The following is a 20,357-nucleotide window of genomic DNA, read 5'->3' as shown; positions in this document are numbered from 1 at the left end:
CCAGATTATGTAAGCTGCAAGTTAGACCCAGTGCGAATTTCCCAAAGACACGAGAGACACGGGAGCGCGTAATGAAGTTAAAAATGAAGACCAAAACAACAAGCATATTTTTTTAAATTAAAATAACGTGCAGCAGAAAACATTTTTTTTTATTAGCTCTTTCTCTCAGCACTGTTCTAATAATCAGATCGCTGCATACAATTCTTTTCAACCTTCTTTCTTTTTTCAAATGTTGGTCAGTTTTGGGACATTTCATACTTGTTGCACAATTTTATAACAGATTATTTGTTTATTTTCATTGATTTAGGAGATAGCTATTACTATTGTTATATTAAAATTCGAAATCATAAATGTAACATGATACATGTGCATTAAAAAGATGCAGGAAAATCTTTTAATTGCAATTTAATTAAAACTTCCAATAAAAATTTAATATTTGAAAATTATTTTCTAGTAGTGTTTTTTAATGACTAAATAAAAATCTGAAATTAAATTGAAAAAAAAAATTTCTTCACAAGTAAAAATATGATGCTATAGTAGTACTAAAAGTAAAAAATTAGTAATTAATAAATGATCATCAAAATAAAAAAGGGTAATGTCTTATGTGGTGGTTAAAAGAAAGGTACTCAATATTAAAATTATGCCAATTCTCACTTCTAAATTCAGAAATTTGTTTTACAAGGTACATAGATAATTACATTATGAACCTAATATAAAAGAGCATATAAAATATTATGTTAATTTTGTCATAGATATTTTCTTTCAAACAAATACAGTGAAACAATGATAACTCAAAGTGTCATCTAAAGTCAAAAATATTTTATGATATCAAAAATTCAACTAATCATAAAATGATCAAAATGTGCTTTAGACAAAAACAGCAAAATGAGAACCAATTTTCATTAAAAGAAATAGTTTTTCAAAAGGAATTTGTTAACATTTAAAGTAAATGCATACTGCATTAAAAAAAAAAAAAAAATTTTCATGATTTTAAAAAAATGTTAGGAAGAATTCTGCAAACAATTTTATTGCCCTTTTTCACTATGTCTCCCAGTCGTTTACATTTTTTAAAATTCAATTTTTTTCCATGTGTAAGGTTTTAGATCAATGCTAAATTTACACGACTGCTACAAAATCCCTTACAAACATTTGTGAAACTGAAGCAAAAATGAATGCTTTCTTCAGAATTTTTCAGTGTTGAAGTAGACAAAATTTCAAGTTAACCATGTTCCTATTTACTACTTTTGACAATGAAGAGAAATATATTTTAATAATGAAGAGAAATTTAGATAATTTTCCCTCCTAAAATTGTATTTTTTTTTTTTTCCTAACCCTATCTGGGAGCTGGAATTGTTTTAGAATAAGGCTTATAGATTAGAATTGACATTTGGAAAACAAAAGTTTCTTCAAATTAATGAAAAAATTGACTTATCAAACTTCGAGCAATCAAAAAAAATAATCAAAGTTAAAGCCGGTATTTTTGCTAGGATTTCAAATAAGAATAAAGTCTTCAAATTTAGGAAATTAAGAACTTAGTTAGAGACGTTTGAGCAATAGAAGTTTGACTGTAATAATTTTCTTCATATTTTAAAAAGGTATTTAACGAATTGTAATTATTTTCACTGAACTGAAACCATTTTTTTTTCTAGCCCAGTTGGTGTATTTGAATTTGCAAATTTTGCTAATGGGACCAAAGCAGTGATGGATAAAGTTGTTGAAGTTACTAAATCTGGTGTTACAACAATTATTGGTATTAATACTTTTCTTTTAAGCTTTCATTTTCTTATATTGTTAATCTAAAATTTTATTCTGGCCAACATTTTTTTCAATTTTTTACTATTTGAACTATTTTCTACTATCTTTAGTATATTGCATATTCATTTGTTCATTTAAATAACTAATGTTTTTTTCCCCTCTGTTTTGGAATGAAACATAACCTTATTTCAGTGTTACACTAAAATTTACTTCAAGCACTAAAAAATTCATCTTTTATAACTCATCTTTCTTTTATACATCAATAAACTATCTTTTATGCATCAGTAAACCATTTTTAAAGCTGTAGTATTTAATCAGTTTCCATGTATGTTTTTGAAAAATAAGTTTAATCCTGCACAATATTCAAAACTTTTTGCATGTTTTGCTTTTTGAAGTTAGTATTTTATTATGATTGTAAATTATGCAGACAAACTTTAATATATCAACGAAAGAATTATACATTTAACTGTTAATAAAAAAAATTTGCATAGAAAATTCTAAAAATTTTACTTTTTAAGTATAATTTCAGTAAGTCATTATAAAAAGTATGATTTAAAAATTGAAGTTTAATCCCTTAACATACACATTTTTGAAGGAAAAAAAATCTTTTTAGAATCATATTTTGGCGAAAAATGAAAAAAAGTACAAAATCAATCTTAACTTTGATTTTTGGATTTTTATTAAGACTATATTTTATTTTCAAACAAACAAATGTAAATAATTTTAGTTTTTAATGTCATGTAAATAATTAAATGTCAATAAAATTATTCTTTTCATAGTTTCCATATTTTCAACGCTTGATTATATTTGCTTGAAAATTGCTACAGGAATGTATGAAATACGACATTGTTTGAATTATCTAGAGTGTGCATATCTTGGTCTGCTTAGCACACTCAAATTAACTTGAGCTCACACCTTAAGGGGTTAAAATTCATGGGGAATAATTTTCAAGCACTTTGTTTAATTTTTAAACAATACGATAATGATGGGGAAATGAAATCTTTTATTTTTTTAAAATAGCAATTTGTTTGTTTTTTATTAAGATGTTTAATAGAAATAAATAAAGCATAAAAACAGTTCACTTCTTATGATGTGTTATTGATTGCATTTTTCACAATTTAGATAATAAATTTTTTTATTTCGAATTATAATGTATAATAAAGTTCCAATACATTAGTTAACATTAAAAACAAATATTTAATTTTACAGGTGGTGGTGACACTGCAACCTGTTGTGCAAAATGGAAGACTGAAGACAAAGTGAGTCATGTCAGCACTGGAGGAGGTGCTAGCTTAGAACTTTTGGAAGGTATTTTATGTTATATTTAAACTTTTATTGATATTTGTTTCAACTGTATAAATGTATGCAGGGCTGATTGTGCTCCAGAAAAAATCCGGATTTCCGGGTTTTTCGCTAACCGTGATCCGGAAGTTTCCGGAGATCGAAGGTTCAGACGTTTCAAAAAATCCTTGATCACAAAAGTTTCCGGAAATCAAATTTTCAAAGGTGGACCTTAAAAATAGTTTATTTTATTTGTTTGTAAGGGAGAGCCAGAAAGATACTTTATAAGCTTATATTCAAGATTAATATTATATATGATTTTTATCAGTAAATAGTTATTATAATCATAAACTCAAGAAAAAAAGACATATTTGTAATTTTCAATTACTTCTCCAGGTCATCATAGGTACATGTAAAATTTTAAATATATTTTATGTAAACTAAGAAATATTGAGAAAAAGGAAAAAACCTTTAGGAGAGACCATTAAAGCCTCTCCCAGCAACCGGGTAAACCACTACACTAAATGTTAATAAGGTCAAAAAAGGAAACTTGAAAACGCATTAAAACATGAAATATTAACAAAACAAATAAGTAGGTTAAAATGCCTGCAAAATATTTGCGTGAGGCTCTTACTTAGCGAGGTCTTTTTGACGATCTCTAAAAGAGATCTACAACCTCATGTTACTGTCAGAGTGCACTTGAGACGATACTGTTAATAAATTATTTTTAAGAGTGGAAAATTAGAAGGAAAAAATTTTTTCAGTAAAAACTAAGCATCTCAGACAAACAAACCTATTCTCATCTTTTAAAGCTAACTTATTTTTATGCTGTAAAATTAAATGCAAACTTAAACAAAAAAATATAATTTTTTATTTATTTAAAATGGTTCTATCTTTCATAATTGGTAAATTTGTTTTTACTCATAATTATATCAGTGTGGATCATTTTTATTGACGCTAAATTTTAATCATCAATTCGATTTATAAAAGCATTTCATGCAGGCTGCACCTGCCTGTTGAATTGGTTTGGGTATCAAATTTCAAAAGTGGGTTAATGATTCCTTGACTGTCTGGTGTTTTTTAATTGATCTCTATTCATTTATTTATTTTTTTTGCAACTTCACTTACTTTAAAAAAAAACTACATTTTCTTGCTAGCAGTTTATTTATTTATTTATGTTGAAAGTCTGAGATAGTAGTTAATCTCCATACAGTGTAATAATCTGCTACACTCACTACCGTGCTGACGGTTTCTGCTACCGGGACCCTGAATAACTTTTGATCTAATGATTAAATTTTGACTTTAACTCAATCTTAAAGGTTGAGGGGGTAACTTTAAGTGCAGGTGATATTTTAAGTTGCAAAATCAGACACAAAATTATTTTTTGCATGGAATTATCTTTGGATAAACTAATTTTTTAATTGTGTACAAACATTTTCCAAATCGTTTAAGCTCTCGAGATATGGCGAATTAAGCAAAAAGTAAATTTAACATTAAGGGTTCATAACTTGATCACTTTCCTGAGATAGTGGCTTATCACTATATTTTGGTGGTCAGAAATCCAAATTCATTGGGAAAAAAGGAGTATGTTTATTCAGAGAAAGCACATTTTTGTATCTGATTTCGTAACCTAAATATTATCTGCGCTAATTAAGTCAAGAAATTTAGTCCTACAACGTGAAAATCCCTCATTAAATAAGAAGTATTCAGGTGAATATTTTTTTTGCACTGTACAGGACGGGCTGGAAAATCTAAGGTAAAATATAAATACATGACAAACTAAACTATCTATAAGTAATTTTCTTATAAGAAAGAAATTTGTCAATTATTTTAAGAAATATAGAATAAAAAATATTTATTGTCAAGTATTTTAATGTGCATGTTGGTTAGTTTGTTTGTTTTTATCAAGAAATAAAAAAAATTTTGTAAATGAAGATATTAAATATTCTAATTTTAAAACCTATTTATGAAAACTAAGTACATTAAACGATTTATGAATTATATCGATTTATTTTGTGTTCTGGATCGTAAATTTTTATGTGAAACATAAAAATGACTAAGTTAATTACTTTCAATATAGAGCTTCTTACTTTATAATCTTGCATTTTTCTCTCAGCTCACTATAAAGTTTTTCTAGCTTATCTAGCCTTTTAGGTTCAAATGTAATTTTTTTTTAAATAAAATTGAAAATTTAACTTTAAAACTTTTAAGAGATATTTTAAAATACTGTAATTTATTGAATGATTAGGATATAATGTGATTTCAACCATTTTTGAAGTTGTCAAAAAAAATGTTTCTACTTTTATAGGTAAAACATTACCTGGAGTTGCAGCTTTATCAGATGCATGAAATGGTCCTCATTCCTAGAAAGTTAATGATTCTCATTGTCTAAGTCATCTACAATGTTTCCATGTGAAGTCTTGGTTAAATGTTGAAGAGATAAAAACCGGTGTTTATAAAGTGACATTTAATGACAACTGAAATAACTAAAGAATATGTGTGTTGCAAGATTCCTTATAAGAATATCAAAACAATTTTGTTTAAATGTATGTTCATTGTGAATTAAAGTGTTATTGAGCTACGTTTATGGTCGTTTTCCTATTCTAATAATTTTTATATTAGCAAGCGAAACTTTCTGTACTAAATAATTAAAATATTTCATTTCAAAAACTGTCCATGACCATATTAGTCAAAGATTGTTTATTTTAATCTGTGCTAGTTAATATACAGGCATGAATAAGCAATAATTTAAAAATACTAGAATAGTGAAACCTTTATTAAACTTAACACTTTTGGGACTGCAAAAACTGCCCGTTTGCAAGATTGGTACTCTAATAACTAAGGATATTGTCAAATTGCTTTTAATTGCAGTGGCATAGAAATAATTAATCTATAATAATTATTTGTATTGATATATATTGTAACATTTGTAATAGAAGAAGAAATTTAATATATGTGCATGCCTTTATTTTACATTTATCCAATTGAAAAGAAAGATGTAATTAAAAGTTTGTTTTAAGCAGCAGCAGATATGTCTTCATGGTATATTTTTAAATCATTTAGCCTTTTTACACTAATTTATACCACAGTTAATCATATATCAAATAATGATTTCAGTCCTACATCACTTCACCAGGCTGTTCCAATCTATAGGTTTACATCCCTAACATCTTCCCGTTGCTTGATAGGAAATTTGACAATATCTCTTAGAAGATAAACCTATGATGCATAGAAAAAAAGTGAGCAATTTGTCGAGAGTCTGAATAAATGATTTATTTGAACACCTCAATAATTAGATTTCTATTTTTTTGAGCTGTGTTAGGTAAAGTGGTCAAATTGATTATAAGAAAAAATTTCCAGAAGAGAAGGTGATTTGAGTGCATTTAATGTACCATGACAACTAGTGAGGTATCATAACCTGTATCCTACAAATGAAAAGATCCAAAAGACGATGTCCATATCATTTTCTCTACTTTGTAAAAGTAAAGAGAGGTGACAGAAGAGGAAAATGATTTTTTTTTTTATGAAAAAGCTTAATATTTTTGGTTATAAAGGCAAAAAATTTCATGCCTTAATAAATGGAAAGATGCATATTTCTTTAAAGTCGAAAAAAAAAACTTTTAAAATTTAGTGAATAAATGACTGTCCAATTACAAGAGTGTTCCCTTTGAAAAGAGGAGAGAAGATTCACAGGAAATAAAAAATTTACATAAAGAGGGGCTTTTGTTTTGTAGAAGTCTCATAACTAAACTTGCAGTTTCAGTGTATTTTGCTGTAATGTTTTTCTGTAAGCCATATATAATTATCCTGTGGATGTAACAGATTTAACAACTTGCACTTAAAATATTTTTGTTTCACAAAATGATAATCATAGATACTGATAAGTCTACAAACTACTGTAAAATTTGCAATACACATAGAAATATGGAATTTAAAATTTTCAATCGCGATTCCCTCTACGTAAAATTTTTAGTAACCTCGTTTTTTCTAAATGTTAGAAAAATATACATACACTAAGTACTTGCTTTGTTAAAACAGATTCCAAAACTAACAATCTCTACACAAAGTGGCATTTGTAACGTGGAATCAGGTATAATGCAAATGGAAAATAAGAAAAAGACTAAAATTAAAAAACAAATATGGAGAAAAATAGAATTCAAATTTTATTGCCAAATGATCAGAAATTAAGAAGTGCTAGAAAAGTCATTAATCTGTTAGAATATGGAATCATGCCAAGAAACTCCGGTCAACCAATCAAGAGCAGTGTTAAATGATTTTAGTAGAAAATTTATGCCAGTTATTAGATCTATACCAATTTTAAGAAATAGGTATAGAAAATAACAATAGCCTCTTTATGTTAGCTGATTATGCCCTTTGTTTTAATAATTCAGTTTTATAATTTAATAATTAACATATATGAGTCACCTTATTTGCACCAACTTTGATCAAATGCCTGTAAAACTCAAAAAAAATCATCAGAAAAATAAAAACTCCCATAGTTTTTATTTTTCTGATGATTTTGTTTGAGTTTCTTTTCTTAATTTGTTATTTATATTGCATGTTTTTTTTTCCTGGACTTCTATACAAAACCATCGGGATACTGAGGGAGTTAATTTNAATATATGTGTTGCAAGATTACTTTTAAGAATATCAAAACAGTTTTGTTTAAATGCATGTTCATTGTGAATTAAAGTGTTATTGAACTACGTTTATGGTAGTTTCCTATTCTGATAATTTTTATGTTAGCAAGCGAAACTTTCTATACTAAATAATTAAAATATTTCATTTCAAAAACTGTCTGACCATATTAGTCAAGGATTGTTTATTTTAATCTGTGCTAGTTAATATACAGGTATGAATAAGTAGTTTCACTTATCATAAAAATACTCATTGTAGTTATTAAGTACTTAAGTCAAGCGCAATAATTTAAAAATACTAGTATAGTGAAACCTTGATTAAACTAACACTTTTGGGACTCCAAAAACTGCCAGTCTTCAAGAAGGGTACACTAATAACTAAGGCTAGTGTCAAATTGTTTTTAATTGCAGTGGTATAGAAATAATTAATTTGTATTCATATATATTTAAACAAAGCAAAATTATAATTTATAGTACAAAAAGAATAGATGAAGAAATTTTATATGCATGACTTTATTTTATATTTATGCAGTTGAAAAGAAAGATGTAATTAAAAGTTTGTATTAAGCAGCAGCAGATATGTCTTCATGGTATATTTTTAAATCATTTAGCATTTTTACACTAATTCATACCACAGTTAATCAAATAATTATTTCAGTCCTACATCACTTCCCCAGTCTGTTCCAATTTATAGGTTTACATCCCTAACACCTTCCCGTTGCTTGATAGGAAATTTGACAATATCTCTTAGAAGATAAACCTATGATGCATAGAAAAAAAGTGAGCAATTTGTCGAGAGTCTGAATAAATGATTTATTTGAACACCTCAATAATTAGATTTCTATTTTTTTTTAGCTGTGTTAGGTAAAGTGGTCAAATTGATTAAGAAAAGAATTTCCAGAAGAGGTGATTTGAGAGGATTTAATGTACCATTTCAACTAGTGAGGTCTCATAACCTGTATCCTACAAATGAAAAGATCCAAAAGACTATGTCCGTATAATTTTCTCTACTTTGTAAAGGTAAAGAGAGGTGACAGAAGAGGAAAATGATTTTTTTGTAATGAAAAAGTTTAATATTTTTGGTTATAAGGCAAAAAATTTCATGCCTTAATAAATGAAAAGATGCATATTTCTTTGAAATTTAAAGTCTAAAAAAAAAACTTAAATTTAGAAAAGTTAGAGAATAATATTTTGAATAAATGACTGTTCAATTACAAGAGTGTTCACTTTGAAGAGAGAAGATTCACACGGAATAAAAAATTACATAATGAGGGGCTTTTGTTTTGTCTCATAACTTGCGGTTTCAGTGTATTTTGCTGTAATGTATTTCTGTAAGCCATAAATAATTATCCTGTGGATGTAACAGATTTAACAACTTGCACTTAAAATATTTTTGTTTCACAAAATGCAATAAAATTTGCAATACACATAGAAATATGGAATTTAAAATTTTCAATCATGATTCCCTCTACTTAAAATTTTTAATAACCTCGTTTTTTCTAAATGTTAGAAAAATATACACTCAGTACTTGATTTGTTAAAACAGATTCCAAAATTAAAAATTTTGGGGTTAACTCTACACACAGAAGTGGCATTTGTAACATGGAATCAGGTATAATGCAAATAGAAAATCAGAAAAAGACTAAAATTAAAAAACAAATTTGGAGAAAAATAGAATTCAAATTTTATTGCCAAATGATCAGAAATTAAGTGCTAGAAAAGTCATTAATCTGTTAGAATATGGAATGCTCATGCCAAGAAACTCAGGTCAACCAATCAAGAGCAGTGTTAAATGATTTTAGTAGAAAATTTATGCCAGCTATTAGATCTATACCAATTTTAAGAAATAGGTATAGAAAATAAAAATAGCCTCTTTATGTTAGCTGATTATGCCCTTTGTTTTAATAATTTAGTTTTATAATTTAATAATTAACATATCAGTCACCTTATTTGCACCAACTTTGATCAAATGCCTGTATTTTTTAATATTTATTTACTGCTATATACAAATAACTAATTTTAGTCACTTTACTTAAAGTGAAGTTAAGAATTTTCATTGTGCAGATAGATGTGTTATAAGTTATACTAAACTAAAATTATTTTAGATTTTAAGAAACACTAAGTTTAAAACAAATTAAAAAATATCCATTTATTAAACATCACAAATTCACAAACATTCTCTTAAGAGGTAGAATATATTTGGCAGTGTATATTCACTGTTCAAACAGTATAAAAAGTAGACATTAAATGCTAATTTGAAATGTGATAATAAATGCTAACTATATGTGGTTGGTATGGCACTAAATTGTGTAAATACAGAAATAATACATGATATATATTAAACAGTGACAGCGTAATTTAATTTTTGTAATAAATACTGAACTCAATAATTTTTTGGTAGAAGCCGTAAAGATTAGTAAATTTTATACACCTTACAACTACTGCCTTATAATATAAAAAGTGCTAAAACTGTTACATAACAATAAATTTGAATTGAACAATTTTTGACAACACAATAATTATAATATAAATTAACAATAAAATTGATTTTTACCAATATATTATAAGCCCAACCTCATTACCTGTAAGTACACACAAAATATACACAGCTTGAATTGGTAAAATATTTAGTTAACATTGCTTCCAGTAATAGAATAAAAAAAACAATTGTTGTGATTAAAATATTATTTTACTATAAACAATAACAAAATAGAATGCAATCCTATCAAAACCCAACCTTATTATACGAGACTTGCATAGCAAAGTTTGGAAGTTGCTAATTGAGTGATGGAATTGCGTAGCAAAAATTTAAAAGTTGCCAGTGAAATAGCATTCAGCCTTGACTAGTAGGAATTTATAGGATCATTCTATTTATTAGCATTCTGGCTGAGTTTTGCAGTGCATTCATTAATGATGCAGATTGTATACATTCAAAATTGCTTTTATAAAGTAAGGTCTGTTACAAATGCTAAGAATCTGAAATAACTGTAAATTTTAATTATTATTTTAAAATTAAATTAATAGTAAAAAAAAAGGTTTTTATAGGTACACTTGAAAATGAAACTTAAATTGCAAAAATAACCATTCTCATCAAAGAAATAAATAAAAAACGCAAAAGGAGATACTAAAAACATTTACACTTACTTCACAAACAATTCAAACAAATAACTTTTTTTTAATAAGGGATAATTTCAAGAAAAAAATGCATTGCTTGTAATGCTTTTTTTATTTTTACACTGAAGTATTTCGTTCATTACAGAACGATTACTACTTCACAATTTTGAGCAAAAGGCAGGCGTTCAAATTTAAGAGTAGACACATTACACATCAAATAATAAGAAAAATACAATCAACAATTTTTTTCCCATTTCACACCTTTTTCATTTACTATTGCCTAACAAAGTATTCACATAAACCCAAATATCATAATTTTAGCAAATTCTTAGGCTAAAAAAGGCATTTAATAAAATTGTAATAGGAAAAATATTATCAAGGCACTTACAAGTAAATAATTTTACGTCAAAAACACTAAGAATTATAATTTACATAGTCGCATCTATAAAAACTGTAAACAATTAAATGACGTATTTTCATTAAAATAAAATATTACAATACATTACATTCAAGACTTGGTATTAGAAACATGTTCACCACAGTAAACTGAATATAAAACCATATCACATGAAAAATAAATTTAACCTAATAAAATATAAAGCAGGTTACTTAATATTTTGTAAACTCTCAGAAATATTACTAAAAAATACTATATCTTTCAACACACATTTGATTCATATATATATATAAAAAAAAAATATTGATATGCATACAGTGTCACAATCTACAAAAATTTGTCAATACAATAAAGTCAAACTTCTTAAAAAAATATTGGATAAATGCTTGTTTTGGGAAATTCTTTAAAAACTAACAGTTGTGTCATGTCTAAAAAATTAAATGAAAAAGAATTAGAATAACAAAATTAATAAATTTTATTATCTTTAATAAAAATTTAATTATTATGAAACACTGTAAAACTTACTTTTGTTCTAGGTTTACTGCTATTCACAAAATGCTTCGAAATAATTTGAGGATTCATTTCATAGTCTTTAAAATAATGATGCTTCATTGCTTCACAACATGATATTCGTTTAACAGGATTAAAGTGTAGCATTGACTGCAAAAAGAAAAGTTTTAAAGAAAAAAAATTTAAGCTGAAAATAATAATAAAGCATAACGCAGTAAAATATTTATTTTGTTCTAACTTAACCTATAATTTTTACTGTATTTAAATAAACTACTTACTAAATTAACCTACTTTACTATTAGGTAGATAAAAAGATTAAAGTTATCTATCCATTTAACAGGTTTCAAAACATCATAAAATTGAACAAATAATCACAATTTTAAGTTTCAATTGTCTTCTAATATATTAGAAGTCCAATTTATCTTAAAATTACATTGAAATGCTATACTAAATTTAAATTATCTTGTTATGTATAAATGAATAACAGAATGTTCTCTATCTAGAATAATCTGTTTAGTATAATCTTTTAAGTCAATCATACGACTGCAATGAAATTTAGCACACAGACAGTTCAAAGCATGAGGAAGTAGGCACTGTATTTTGGGGGTTAAAAAGATATGTTAAGAAAAAGATATGTTTATTCAAAGAATGTACGTTTTTGTGTCAAATTTTATAACTTAAAATATGGTCTGTACTAATTAATTAGCATATTTGAGGTCACCCCTTTGAACCATTAAAATGGGGTCCTAAAATGTAAAGATCCAATCATTAGATCAAAAGTTATTCAGGGATTTTTTTTTTTTTTTTTGCACCCTGTGCATCTGTTTATAAGTGCTGTGGATGCAGAGTTTATGTATATGGATGACAATGGTTGTCTTCATCGAGCAAACATCATATCCACAATCTGAGGATATCATTTGCACAGAATGGCCAGTATTTTCACCTGACTTGAATTCGATAGGTAATGTAGGGAACAAGCTTTGTAACCAGTCACCCACCTCCTACATGTGCATTGGAACTTGTTTGCCGTGTGGAATAATCTTCCCCAAGATCAACTTAATAATTTGACACTCACCATGCCTAGGTGGTGTACCTACTGTATTTCATGGCATGGGAGAAATACAATGTATTAACTATCATACCAACCATGTAATACTTTTGTAAAGGAGATATTTTTTTATAATTGCTTCAAGGCTCAAAAATTTTAGTTTTTATGAATGGTATCATACATACACCATTTTTTTTTTGTTCTTTAACTTTAGTTTAATAAGTGGGCTTGTTTTAGCTTAATAAGTCATGTTTATTTCGTTTTTGGAGCTTTATTCGCCGGATCCTTGTTTATCCTTGATTTATGGACAGTGGTGTAAATACATGTTATAGAACCTTTAAAATATATGTCTCTTTATTATTTTGACTGAATTGTTAAAAAGTATTCAGTTATAAAATTGATTCTTAAAATTATAATTTTTAAGTGTCTCAATAAATTAAGTGATTAGCATCATTAACAGTTAGCTGCATTATTCAATTGGTGTAAGTTATTAAGTTTCAAAACAGTAAACAATGAACTACCTCCTTTTTGACACAAACTCTTCATATTATAGAGCTACTCTTTTTTTTTTTTTCTTCATCTCACACTTATATAACAATCAACAAATTATAGAATGCATGTAGAAAGGTTGCCTAAATCATAACACTTATTACGTGTTAATTTTTATCAATCATAAATTACTGATAATTACATTTGAAATATTTTAATAATAAAATACAGCTATTGAGCTACTTATATAATTTTTTTGATATACGATATATTTCTGTAGTAAATGCTGAAAATTAACTGATTTCTAAAGGTCCTCAAGTGATACAATTTAACAACTCAATTGCCTAATTTGTACCACCTGAACCCTATACATGACACATTAGAAAACAGTACTTTACATTAATCCTCCTATATCCTTATATAGGATGTTAAAAAATTACTTATAAAATTGAAAACTTATAAAACCAATTAATTTAAATAAAAGTGCATTGTGATTACATGACCACTTGTTTCTTCTGCCAGATTCTAAATATGAAAAAAGCTTCCTAATTTACCTTTTTCAACATTCTGTATACAATGCTTTTTTAGAAATTTAAAGTGGTACGATTTAGACAACTTTTCTCAAATAAAGAGTGTTAAATTAGCACTGTCAACAATTTAAAAGTGAAAAAAATCTGAGCAATGACACCATAAGCTATTTTTTTTTTTTAAAGGTGAAATATGTTAACTTTAAATAATTTGACTGTGTAATTGTTTTCAATAATCATTTTACCTTTATAATGATATTATAATTACTGTAATACTTAATAGTATGAAATGAATTGTAAAGGTGTGTCATGTAAAAAAGTCATATGAAAGTGTGTCATCTTACAAAATTAAATTTAGAACGTATCTAGGTAACAATTTTTCGCACTTATCAATGCGATAGACTACTTAACGAATCGAAAGTAATTAGTATTTAACATAATATATATTGCTTATGTAAAATATATACTTATGTAAAATATATTTAAATATACTTTAGATTATTGAAATAAATCATCATGAATAGAAAATCATTCTTACAATTGAATTTTACATAGAATAAATAATTACAAAGACTAGTGAAGAATAACTTACTTGCAACAAATCTGCTCCATCTTTACAAATTTCTGGAATCACATTTTGAAACGGAACACCACGATAAAAACGAAAAGTAGCCCACGCTATTGAAACTTCAGCTGGCCATTCAGCTTCAGGTGGGGTGCCAATGACTCTGTATTAAATATATTTGTTTTTATTCACACATTTCTAAATATATTTACAATTAAAAATTAAATTACAAAACTTTATATGATTAACATTTGAAAAAAATTAATTGATCATGAACAAGTTGGAAGAACTCACTCAAATATTTTAGCAAGTTGGTCAGCATCATTTTCACCAGGAAATAATGGCCTGAAGAAAAATGGTAAAAAAATTAGTGCATTCAAATTTTACATTTATGTATTTTAAACATATATAAACAAACAATATTTAACATCAGCTATATAATCAAACATTGATTCAATTTACTCTTAAATATAGATATCATATCACATTCTTTTTTTACAGCAAATTCATATATGATTTCAAACTTTCTAACCAACCAATTTTGAAGATTTTCAAAAATTATTTGGCACATTAACTTAGAATCTGAAATATTTAGAGTAGTGTTTTTAGTTAAATGAAATCCTTATGCGTAACTAAGTTTTACAATTTTATCTTTAAAAAAATATTTTAATGAACATAACTATATGAAAAGCAAAAATAAATATAAGAAATTATTCTTATTTGAATATTCATATGGTTTTCAGCCCAGATCTAGGTTTTAAGATAAGTTTTTTTTTCTAGTTAAATAAGATCATTTATTGTGACTACTATAGACTATTATTACAGTGCACATCATTAAAAAAAAAACATTTTTATAAGTTTGAATGTTGGGTTATTAGAGTTCTAAATAATATATCTAAAAGCAAATTTCTAAAAACAAACATACTTAAGTCTATATAACTCAGCAAAAATGCAACCAGCACTCCAAACATCTACAGCAGTTGCATATGATTGAGCTAGAAGGACCTCAGGTGGTCTATACCAAAGAGTTACTACCTAATTAATGAAAAATGAAATGGCTAAATAAGATGTTTAAAAATTTATTGTTAAGTAATAAAATTAATCAAAGTGTGTAAGAAGTTTTATATTTTTGACAAGAATCAAGTAATTTTTTAGAGTATTTCAGAAAAAGTAAAAACATATTTAAGTAATGTGATAAGTATGACTTTACTCAAAAGTTTCAGTTTAGAATATTTACCTTAAACTTAGTCAGATGATGAAATAGGTTTAGAAGTACATCACAAAAAAAGTACAGAACTTACATAAATGAACTATTGGAATCTTGGTATCAAATAAAATAACAGGAAACCTTTTCAACAGTAAATATTTATGTTTGTACTAAACTTTAACTGTTGATGGTTAGTAAAATTATTACTTAAAAGTTCCTTATAATTTAAAAAATTTCTAATTTAAAATCCACATTAAATTATTTATTTCTAGAGAATATATAGTGTGAATATTGTATTAAAAAATAAATAGTGTGAAAAATGAATTTAAAAATTTCACATTATCTAAAATATAAAATTCTAAATAAAAAATGTCTTCTTATATTTAAAGTATAAAATTCTAAAAGCTGTAAAAGCAAAAAAAAAACTAACCATCACTAACTTCCTGATAACATCAAAACTTCATCACTAACTTCCATTTATCTTTGAAACATTAAACTAACTTTTAAAAGAAAGGATAAGAGTTGGAAGTACAAAAAAATGTTATGAATAACAAAAATATTGTTCTCTGAAATTTTGACAAATTACTCACTGCCTGCATTTGTTCATTAAAATCGGGTAACTTAACATTGTATCAACCAAATGTTTTTGATTTCTCCGTCAAATTAGTGTTCTTGTTGAATCAGGGCTTATTATAAGCAAGTTCGATTGCATACATATAATAAATATAATATACAGTAACAAAGAAACTTCGCATTAACAAAAGTAACAGATTTCTCAATTGATAAATTTCAAGTACTTACAACAGAAGTTAAAGGAATTTTTTCAGAGTAAATTCGAGCTAAACCAAAGTCTGCTAACTTCACAATGCCTTTATTTGAAATCAGAACATTTTGAGGCTTTAAATCTCTATGCAGTACTCGATTGAAATGTAAGAAATCTAATCCATTAAGTAGTTGATATGTTAAATCCTATAATGATAAAAGAAAATTTGTAATAGTTATATAACTATACAAATAATATATCAGATATCAGAGGTCAATTTGGAATATAATTAGGTCTATTTATGATTTATACACAAGAGTACAGCACTTTGAAATAATACCTATCAGAAAATCCCTATCTACTTCAATTCTACTTCCCAAAACTTTCACCTCGGAAAATATTGTCTGTCTGAAATGTATGACTATTCCATTTTGTTAGCATTCTTACAACTCAAACTTAAAAAGAGATTTTCAGATACTTGAAAATGAACATTTTTATATAAATTAATAGATAAAACACTTTAAAAAGACCAAAAAAAAAATCATAAAAAGTGTGATCAATTACTGTAATTTTTAATAAATTAGAAATTCATTTTTAGGCGATGAATAAAATGTTTTATACAGTAGATAAGTTTGAATAAAATAACTATAAATGCTTATAATAAAAGAAACCTTTAAAAATTACTTTGAACAATCTAATAAGTTGATCTATTAGTTAAACAAAAATTTTAAATAATGACTAAAATTTATTGCTAAGAAATAATTTAGCTAATTATGATCAAATTTTGTATTTTTCCTTGGAGTTCTCTTTTGACTAAACTATTAGGATCATTTTTCTGATTGTGTTGTGACTACTCCAAAATTTTGAGAGTCAAGAATCTAAATATGTTGAAGCAAGATGCATTTATTCAAAATAAAAAGGGTTTTGCTGCTGTCAGATATTTCAATTTGAAAGATTGTCATCATGAATAACTGAATAAACATAATTAAAGTTATACCCTCAAACCATTAAGATAGCATTTCAGTATGGTGAAATCCAATCATTAGATCAAAAATTACACAGGTGTGCAGATTTTTGTTTTGCTCACCCTACAGATTCAATAACAAAGCTTTAAAGATTATTTTATTTTAAAACAATAGTTTAAAGTATCTAAAATAATAAAATAAATATTTAAAAACTATATTAAGTTATTACTAAAAAGTAAAGAAAATTCTTCCAGTATATTGCCCCAGAACACAATTTTTTGGTTCGAAATTTCCCCAGAATTCTAGTGAAATTTTTGTAGTTATTATATTTTTCTTAAAAATATTTTTAGTAAGGAAAGTCTGCATTCTATTAAAAAATTGTTTTCGTTAACCAAGAAAAAATATTCATTTCATTTTACACAATTGTTGAATAAACTATCAGAATAAAAGGAATAAGAATAAAAGGAATAAGAATAATATATTAAGAAAAAGGTTAATAGAAATCAAAATATATTGAAATCGTAATGATTTATAAAGCTAAATTTATGGCTCAAGCCATAAACTTAAGGAATTCAAACATAGAAATTAAGGAATTGGACATAAAATGTTATTCCAGCAGCGGATCCAGAAATTTTTTCTGGGGGGTGGGTCATAGACTCAGATCCCTCCCCCACAAAAGAAAATTTTTTAATATTTTTTTTGAAAAAAAAAAAAACTGTGATTTTTAATGCTAGTTTTCTCATTTATTTTTTTCATAATGAACAGTAGAACAATACATAAATAATTCAAGTATTCAAAATCTTTAAATAATAAATGTAATGCGTTTTTTAGAAACTTTGGCAAATTTGTCAATGATTTTTTCAACATCCAAATCAATTTCTGGATGAATGTTTAATAATGTGAGTCCATTTAATCGTTCTTGATTTTGAGATGCCCTAAACCAAGTTTTGAGACCTCGAAGAGTTGAAAAGGAACGTTCTGCTGTTGATGCACTAACTGGTAGAGTTATTAAAATTCTAAACAACATATTGATTGATGGGTGAAATGTTTTATTTCTTTTGTAAACTGTTAAAAAAAAATGTTATTTATTTTTTTTCAATTTTTTTTTTTTTGGGGGGGGGGGACACTGCACATCACCAATNCCCCCCCCCCCGCGCTGGATCCGCCACTGTGTTATTCCTATTATTTAACAAAACAGAAAATATTCTTTTTCTCTTAAGACACTAAGTTCAGCTAACAACAAAAATTTCCCTAGGACAACCTAAATTTCCCGGGAACATTGATCATGCATGCAATCGGACATATTCTGCACCCCTAGTTATTTATTACTACATAAGTTTAAGAAGCAAAGAATTATAAAAAATAAGATTACTTTGATTAAATCTGTACTTAATCCAGGTGGTGGACATCGTTCCAAATAAGTGGCTAAATCTTGATCAACATGCTCAAAAACTAGATAAACAAGCATCTGTCTTTCATTTTCTACTCTTCGTCCATGACAAATGTCTAATAATCTAAGAAAGCACAAAACAATCATTAGCAATATTCAAAACTAATTTAATTTATAAACTGTTTGCACTAATCGGATTTAATAAAGAATAATCTAAAATGGTGTTTTTAACTATACATTTTTAGAAATAGTTTTACTACTTTAGAAATAGCTTATTTTAATAGTTAGTTTAGTTAGATGAATTATTGAAGACAAACGGAATAATGGAATTTGAAGAATTGTTACTTAATTACTTTGTACTGAACCACGAGTTTTTGTACAGCTGCTTTCTTTAAATTATATTCAGACAAATCAATTTCATTGTTTTTTTGACACTGTCTTAAGACTTAAAAACATTTTTTTTTTCTTCCCTAACTATTTTTATTATAGCAGGACATTTTAACTGTGCGTTTTTGACTGACTGTGTTCTTTTATCATTCCTTTTTTCCTGAAAGGTAATACAGATTACCAGAAAACTGATTTTCAAGGTTTCAGTTTTGTTTTAAAAACGAAGAACATTTTTTTCTATTTCTCTTTGGCTTTTTTTCGTCTTTTTTTTTTAATAAACTATTTTATTTGCCGGTGACTTTTACATGACACCATTCTTTAAAGAGCGTTTCCATTAAACTTTATAATAACAATTTTTTCTCTGAAAATACAACCATGTGAAAAAGTCAAATGGACATTTTCCGCATCAGATTTTCATTTTAAAGATTATGAAAGTTTTATGTTTTTGTTTATATCTAGATTTTTCCATTTAAAAAAAAAAAAGGAAAGGAAGAAAAACTTGTTTTTATTACTACGCTACGTATTATTTTTAAGAGTGTTTGTATTAGACTACATTCTCTTTCTTTAATTTTTCCATGAAAATACAGTAATTGGAAAACTTAGCTGCTGAGTTTTAAAATTTTCTCTCGAGATTTAAGATTTTTATTTTTTCTCCTTCATTTTGTATATAATTCTTCATTTTAAGGGGCGTGATTATGACATCGCGGCATTTTTAAAAGAGTTTTTTGATTAACTATATTTCTTTAAACATTGTTTTAGGGTTATTTTTTTTAGCATTTAAGTTTTGTTTTAAAGTAAGAATTTTTTTTTTTCTAATTTCTCTTTTTCTTTTTTCAATTTTACAGCTTTATTTTATTTTTTTAGTTATTAGTTTGTTTTTTGTCACATAATTTTTATTAATAACTATTATAGTATAATATAAATTTTTGATTATTTTTCAATAATGACTAAATTTAGCTATAGATAAAAATGTTTATTAATAATTTTTAAAAAAATTTGCTATTCAGTCGCTAATTACTCGGTATTCGGCCAAATCACTAATCCACATCCCTAATACACTCTATAACAAAAAAAATCGATGCACCAAGAAGCAATCATCCGATTGCTTTGAAATTTCGTATGCATGAATGTTTTGAACAGATATAGCTGAAATGATGCCGACTGGGGACGTATAGTCTTTAGCGACGAATCCCGCTTCCAACTGTATCCTGACGATCATCGAAGACGTGTTTGGAGACGCACAGGACAGAGGGGGGATCCTGCCTTCACTATTGCACGCCACACCGGCCCTCAACAAGGCATTATGGTCTGGGGTGCCATTT

General features: G+C 26.5%; 2 protein-coding genes across 3 annotated transcripts in view; one reads left to right on the top strand and one right to left on the bottom strand.

Annotated features, from left to right (window-relative positions):
- The window catches only part of LOC107436201 (phosphoglycerate kinase), a 41,276-nt gene extending 35,655 nt beyond the window's left edge, over positions 1-5,621 (top strand). The window contains exon 12 of the mRNA XM_071178801.1: positions 5,441-5,621. The gene's annotated coding sequence lies outside the window, so the exon portion shown is untranslated. The remainder of the gene's footprint in view (positions 1-5,440) is intronic.
- A 4,175-nt stretch (positions 5,622-9,796) lies between these two features.
- LOC107436200 (cyclin-dependent kinase 4) overlaps positions 9,797-20,357 on the bottom strand; it is a 32,895-nt gene continuing 22,334 nt past the window's right edge. For both annotated transcript variants that reach the window (XM_071178800.1, XM_043056037.2), the window contains exons 3-9: positions 18,631-18,772; positions 16,332-16,499; positions 15,249-15,358; positions 14,618-14,668; positions 14,351-14,486; positions 11,710-11,844; positions 9,797-11,612 (exon numbers count right to left, since the gene is read on the bottom strand). In XM_071178800.1, the coding sequence (XP_071034901.1) occupies positions 11,607-11,612; positions 11,710-11,844; positions 14,351-14,486; positions 14,618-14,668; positions 15,249-15,358; positions 16,332-16,499; positions 18,631-18,772 (748 nt within the window). In that variant the 3' untranslated portion in view covers positions 9,797-11,606. The remainder of the gene's footprint in view (positions 11,613-11,709; positions 11,845-14,350; positions 14,487-14,617; positions 14,669-15,248; positions 15,359-16,331; positions 16,500-18,630; positions 18,773-20,357) is intronic.

Source organism: Parasteatoda tepidariorum, chromosome 3 (genome assembly GCF_043381705.1).
Source record: "Parasteatoda tepidariorum isolate YZ-2023 chromosome 3, CAS_Ptep_4.0, whole genome shotgun sequence".
NCBI classification, from domain to species: domain Eukaryota; kingdom Metazoa; phylum Arthropoda; class Arachnida; order Araneae; family Theridiidae; genus Parasteatoda; species Parasteatoda tepidariorum.
The sequence above is the reverse complement of the archived record's forward strand: the minus strand, read 5'-3'. Positions and strand labels throughout refer to the sequence as shown.